Raw genomic sequence first — 6921 nt, forward strand, 5'->3', positions numbered from 1 at the left:
TGACAAGATATCCTGCTAAACATTTTATATCAGCATCTGAGTACTAGGCAGCGTTCTGTAACTTCATTTATTGGGAAATACATGAAATCACACTGTTAACACACTTTTAACTATCTTTGGAAGCCTATTTTCTAGTTGTATAGTGAATATTTTTCTGCAGTGTTTAATTGATAGCTGTGCTATAGTTAGCGAACACAAAATTGGCATGTTATCCTGAAGTAAAGCAATAAGGTGGCTTTATGCACAGAAAATACGGAGGCTTCTATTTGCTAATAATCATACAAAAGCAATACTTTAAAACTTAGTGTTTGCTAATAGGAGATCTAGAATAGTTTCCTACATATCCATACCACCCTGTAAATACCCCCTTTATTAACAAAATCAAGTGCCAAATCACTACAGGGTCCAAAATTATCTCAAAAAAAAAATTTACCAATTGTTTACCTTTTTCTAGACTTTGCAAGACTAATCATTTTCAGATAAACCCAACAATGTGCAAAACTTCCTAACATCACGTGCTAGGAATAACAAGTGCTACCAAGAGATTCTGCTGAAACCAACTCAGAAAACGTAAAACAGCAAAGTCAAGCCTCATACCTTGAGCAGTCACCATGAAGATCGTGATCAATCTTAGCGTTTCCTGCATGAAGCAGTTTCATCCCCTTTACTAGTTGAGATAACTAAGCTTTGTCTTCCACGAAGCAGTTTCATCCCCTTTACTAGTTGAGATAACTAAACTTTGTCTTCCACCTCAGCGATGCTAGGTAAAGACATATTGACATTAGAAAAACATGGTTTCACTGCTGCTTAACAATATCTTCAGACCTACCACAATATAAATTTGCTTAAATAAATACTTTTCTATTTGTCAGCCTTCTTTGGCCACATGTACCATTCTGCTAATCACGAACACTTTGTTCAGAAAGTGCTTCCTGTGAAAACTGCTTCAGATAAATGAGTTAACCTTGCAAAATCTAGCTCCCCACAACATGTAAATTTGTCAACCCTGCATTATGCAGTCCCATATTTACAAAATACTTAGAAACTTTACACCTGTCTTTTACCTTACAAAAAGTGCAATTCTCTCACCCCATGTTATGGGGCAACAACATTCTTCATAAATTCTACAGAATAGCAGCCTATGATAAGCAAGTAAGGTGCTTAGCTTATGCCCAGGATCTAACTGGTTAAGTACCACCAGGAAGTACATTTTGTATAGGCAGACTCTGTTGCTATCTACTGTCGAAGTGGTGCCGCAGCTAGGTTCGCAAGCTCAATGAGAGCCAGCGCGCCATGCATGCGTTCGCGCTGCTCCTGGAGGCGGCGGCGAGCAGCTGAATGAGCGCCGTTTTTCTCTTCATCATCCTCTTCATCAGACTGAAGATACTCCATTGGATCCTGCTGTTCCTGATCCGTTTTCTGGATTGTTTTAGTTTTCAAAGCAGGGGCACGCTGTTCTCTACTCTCCCAGTATCTACGAAAAATCAAACGTGGGGAATGCTTTTAGAGTATGTACAAACTAACTCACACAACCACAATGCAAAGTACCCCAAGTACTATCTTGCGTCTGACTAAGCACTGCATTTGGCTTTATCTTTCAGCCCTTATACGGTAGCATTGAAGATGTCAGAAACCTCCTTTATTTGGTATTTTAAGTGTAAAGTGCCCAAATTAACATCTGTGACAGATCTCTCCTCCACATGGTGTTCCCAGCAGGCGTTTCTCCCAGGGCATACACAATTTTTGCCTCTCATAAGGATGCAAATTCAGCAAGACTGCGGCACTAACTAACAAGGTATTAGCAGGTGTTGATCAAGCAAAAAGAAGCATTTAAGCAGAGACAACAACAAAATAGATAAGAAAAAGTCTCACAAGGAACTTTGTCTTGACCAGGAGTTAGCTCTTCTTTCAGGAAAGGCAAGGCTGGGCTGGTTTGTACTGGAGGAACAGCTGGTTTTGGCTTGTCAGGGTGGCGGGTTTTTTTTGCACATAAGAATGAAATGCTCTCTTAGGCCATCCTTGTAATTATTTAGAGAAAGATGACACCATGAGGGAACTTACTTTGCTAGCCACTCAGCCACAGCTTTATTGTCAGCCGTCTCCTTTTTACTCCGCCTGTCTGTGAGCTCTTCCCTCTTCAGTCGGGCATATGGATGGTTGGGGCAATGACGGTTTGCATGCGTGAATCTGCTTAAACAGCCTTAAAAAATACGAAATGACAACGAAGAACACATTGTGGAAAGCAGTCAACCAATGAGTAAGCATAGTATCTGTGGGGTGAAGGTGCTGCTGAATCCAACCTTTCTCACTCACAAAACCCCAGGTTCAGTTGAAAACAGCAAGCTGTAGTTGCAAGGTTCATATGTCATCATTTCATACATTAGGATCAACTGACAGAATTACTGATAACCTACTTAAATAAGAACATATGCGATCCTTAGATACATATTTGCATGATTATGCAGATTCTGCATGGCTCCTCCCTTCCCTTGAAGCTCCTCCAAAATTAAAATCTGAAGCTTTTATGTATCTTTGCCACCGTGAACGTGCAAACATTTCCAGTACTACACTGACCCTAGTTCTGAACGCCAGAAATTGGTCTCTGATGGCTCACCATTCTCTGAGCAGACGAAAGGTTTCTCCCCGGTGTGGAGACGCTGGTGAGTTTTGAGCTGCCCACTCTGAACAAAGGCTTTTCCGCAATCTGGGTAGTCACACAAATAAGGCCTTTCACCTTAAAAATAATAACGGAACGGATTTATGAATGCTGAATATAAAAGAGCAGCGATAGTATCCAGTCGTGGTCCCTGGCTTGAGTCTTACACAAGCAAGCTCTCTTACTCAGATGCTTGTGCCTACTCAAAGATAACAGAGATCTGCTTTTACCCCAAACAGATCTTTACTTTGATGTATACTTTCAATGCTACTGGATAATACAATTATTTCCAGAGGGGAAAAAACACCACAAAGTTTTATTTTTCCTTGCTACATTTTCTGATTTAAGCCTGTTGCACAGCACTACATAAGTTTTGTCTCATGAAACTATGCAACTATAGAGCAAGAAATATATGAAGTGAAATGAGTACATAGATAAGTAGTGTAATTCAAGTCGTAACCAGATCAATTTTATTCTTAACATAGGCTGAAGTTGGGTAAAATAACTGAGGTCAACAGTATAGTAACATAGGAAGTTGCAGAAGTATCTCATTAGGGAAGGCTATTTGAGAAAAGTTGTAACGTGTAAATGGAGTTAGCAAGAGAAACCTGTTCCCGACTTAAGCCAAGAAAGTTTTCTTAGGCCAGTCATCAAGGAAGACTTTCCCATCCAATCTGCAATGAGAAGAACAGAGGATCTGACTATGTGCAACTACGCAGAGGCATGCCATGCCACCTCTCCTCAGGAAGGATGAAAAAATGAGGGTGATGCTGACTTACTAAGTCAGAGGAATAACACCAGGGTAAGCTCTGCTCATTTAAGTAGTTCATACAAGTTCAATACCCAATACAACCACGTGAAATAAAAATATCTTTTGACCAAAAAGCATGAGGAAACTGCTGTTTAATATTAGTATCTAGAGTAGTCTTAGTGAATTGACTCAGAATAAGAGACCATGGGAGCCATGTTTTTTTCTGGGGTTGTGTTTGTTTGATTTAGGCACTTGGGTGGAGGGCAGGGGGACCGTTGGTGGTTGTGTCTGTATTGTGAGCTACATTAGTTCACACTTCATTGCAAAAACAGAGTCCTGTTGGAACATGGAAGAAAAAAAAAACATTATTTGCTTGCTTTACAGAAAAAAGAGCATCTCCTGTTCATTTCAAGCTACCGAGTGAGGCAAATGCGAATTGCCTTATAGAAACAGTTTGTTAAATTAGCATGACCCCCTCCACCCCAGAAAATGAATTCTAGGTGGTGGGAAAGACAACTGGATTGTGATTTTAAGCATTTTAATTCTTTTTTCAACATTTAAGCTACACTTCTGGGGTGTTACACTGCCCAAGTTACCAACCACTTTTTAAGTTACTGACTAGTCTTACAGCTAGACTTCAACTGCTGTGTGAAAAGTACACCAGCAAGAAGGAAACAAATCGGAGAGAAGAGGCAGTCAGAATACAAAGTGTTACCACATAGAGAGCCCCGAGCTCAAGAGAAGTCCTCCCTCTTGCAGGGTGAGCCTGTGACAGCAGCAGATAAAACACTTACACAATTTGCCTGTGCTGTTAAAGCCAAAATTGCTGCTATGCTTTCCCATGACAAATGTGGTTACAAAGACTTTGATTGCACTAACAAGCCTCAGAAGAAAAGTATGATTAATTTAACAGTTACAATAAAGTATTAACAGGTCGAGTTGGGGGGGGGGGTGTTTGCTTGTTTGTTTGTTTTTTAAATTCCTTCCCTGCTGCTTCGGAAGCTGCTCACAGCAGTATTCACCCCTTCCCGTTACTCACCGGTATGGGTTCGTTTGTGGGCCTGCAGGGATTTCTCTCGTGGAAAGACCCTGTTGCAGATATTGCAACGTATTCTGCTGGAAGAGTGCTCTCCTTCACTGATGAGGTCACGGACGGTGTCTGCTCGCGGACGGCCACGCCTTATCCCATCCTGCATTGAGATAATTACGGAACTGAACTCCCGCACATGCCTACCTCTGCAGTTTGGCCAAACCGCACAACTTTCCCTGAAGTGCCTTGTAAGTGACACGTGCGACCGAGGCCCGGTGCCATGACGGCGTCAGCGATGTGGCCGTTAACCAAGCCGGAGCGTGCCCAGCCCTTACCTAACTCCCTCCTCACAGCCAGGCTACGGCGGGCGTGTGCAGGTGAGGAAACGTCAGGCACCGCCAGCGCTGACGTGCACTTAGTGAAATGGGGAAATAGAAAACACTTCCCCCCGCGCCTTTTTTTTTTTTTTTTTAAACTTTAAACGCAGGGAGGAGGGGCAGGAGCCCCGCCGGCGCCGCTCCGCCTGCGGGCGGCTCCCGGTTCCCCGCCTCGCCTTCCCCGCCCGCCGGACGGCACCGGGGAGCGCGCGCCGGTGCCGGAAGTGACTTCACCTTAAATCTCCGGGCGGAGGCGGGGGAGGGGCACGCGGCGCGGAGTCACCGCTCACTCCACCGCCCGCCCTGCCCAGCCCGCCCCGGGCCCGCACTCACCTTCAGGTGCCGGTGCCTGCTGCCGCCGCCGCCCGGGCTCCCCGCCTCCTCCTTGTCCCCAGAGGGTGCTCTGCCCGCTCCCCCGCGGGGCGGCGGGAGGGCGGAGGGGGCGGCGGTGCCGCCGGGGCTGAGGGTCACGTTGTGGGCGTTTTCGCCCCAGCGCCAGGGGTAGACCATGAAGTCGCTGAAGCCGGGGCTGGTGGGGACGGGTGGGGCGGGCGCCGGCTCCTCGCCGCCCCCCCGCACAGAAGGTTTGATCGGGGTGGTTTTGATAACTGAAACCAGGACACGCTTCGGAGAGTCCTGGCAAAAAATCACCGGGGGGCCCGGCGGCAGCCGTTCCGCCATCGCCGACCCCTCGCGAGCACTGGCGCGGGAAGCGGGGTGAGGAGGGAGCGTGGGCGCTCCGCGGCGGCTCAGCCCCGTTGTCCGAGCCCGCGTCCCGGGATGGGGGTGTGTGGTGCCGGGGTCCCGCGGCCGCCACCACCTGTTGCCTCCCGAGCCCACCTCAGCCGCTCATCGCCGAGGACGGCAGCTCCCGGCGGGGTCTCGGTGCCTCCCCTCCTCCGCGGCCACCCCCGAGCGGATCCGCAAAGTCAGCGGCAGCCCCAGGCCATAGCAGCGGCCGGGGTGAAGCAGCCGCAGCCTCCCCACACCTTTCCGAAGCGGCGCCGGCCCCGCTGGCAGCCCCGGTCCCGGCGATGCCTGAGAAGGAGCCGCCGCGACCCCTCCGCGGCCACAGCACAGGCCGAGCCCCAGATTTTCCCGCGTTACATTTCGCGCCTGGGCGTAACCAATCACCCAACTCGGTGGAGCGTCACGGAGCGGCGTTTCCCGCCGACCAACCGCTAGGCGGGGAAGTCAGCGGCCCCACCCCTAGGGGCGGAATCCGAGCGGGACGCGGCTTCGTTTCTGCCGTTCTATTGGACAGACGCCCGGCTCACCGGATGAATTCGAAACTGAGTGGGCTCGCGGGCCGCTGGGCCCGCCCCGCCCCGCCACGGCTCCCTGCCTGGGGAGGAGATGCTGATTGGGCCGCCGCGGCGGCGGGGGCGGGGAGGTGTGGTTGGCGCGCCCGCGGAGGCTTGGCGCGCTGGCTGCAGCCGGTCTGCCTGGGCCAATCGCCGCGGCGGCCCGGGCACCTTGGCGCGCTCGGCTCGCGGCGCGGCCCGTCATGTGCGCGGTTTAAAGGGGCGGCCTCGCCGGGCCGCGCTGCCCGGCATGGCGGTAGGGCGCCTCCCTGCGGCGGGGGAAGCCCTACCTCCTCCCCTGCCGCGGCTCTGCCCTCGGCGACAGGCAGGGCTGGGCGCGCAGTTGTTGGCAAGGGAGGGTTCCCCCGTGCGGTGCCGCCGCCGCGGCGCTGGTAGGGCGAGAGTGCGCTGGGGAGGCGTCGGCGCGGCCGTTGGCGGCGGTTGCGGAGCGCCGGCGGGGGTGCGTGGAGAGACGCCGCTTCCAGCAGCGGCCCCCCCGCAGCCGTTAGCCGCCGACGGCCCGGCCTGGCGCGGGCCCTGCAGCCGGCGGGGCTGGCCTGCCGGGGCTGCCCGACTCCGCCGCCCGAGCGGTGCTGCCGCCGGGTTGCTGCAGCGCAGCAGGCACCGGTCGCAGGTGCGTGAGGAGACCCGCCAAATGGCTGCGAGGGCGGCCCCGGGCCGCAGCCGCTTTACGGGCCCCCGCGAGTCGGGAGTTCCAGGCCTTTTTTCAGGCACGTGATATTAAAAGTTTGTGCAGGTTACTAACTTTAAGTATATTGCTGTTTGAGGGATGGTGGGTTTTG

General features: G+C 51.2%; 1 protein-coding gene across 1 annotated transcript; it reads right to left on the reverse strand.

Annotated features, from left to right (window-relative positions):
* Positions 1-1236: 1236 nt before the first annotated feature.
* Positions 1237-5504, reverse strand: ZNF367 (zinc finger protein 367; the record flags this gene model as incomplete). Its single annotated transcript, XM_082012766.1, has 5 exons — positions 5148-5504; positions 4447-4597; positions 2615-2734; positions 2062-2200; positions 1237-1474 (listed from the first exon to the last, which is right to left on the reverse strand). Exons 1-5 carry the CDS (start codon positions 5493-5495, stop codon positions 1237-1239), a joined length of 996 nt encoding a protein of 331 aa, XP_081868892.1. The 5' UTR covers positions 5496-5504.
* Between the last annotated feature and the right edge of the window lie 1417 nt (positions 5505-6921).

This window comes from Phaethon aethereus, assembly GCF_964289735.1.
Source record: "Phaethon aethereus genome assembly, chromosome: Z".
In the NCBI taxonomy this organism is placed as follows: domain Eukaryota; kingdom Metazoa; phylum Chordata; class Aves; order Phaethontiformes; family Phaethontidae; genus Phaethon; species Phaethon aethereus.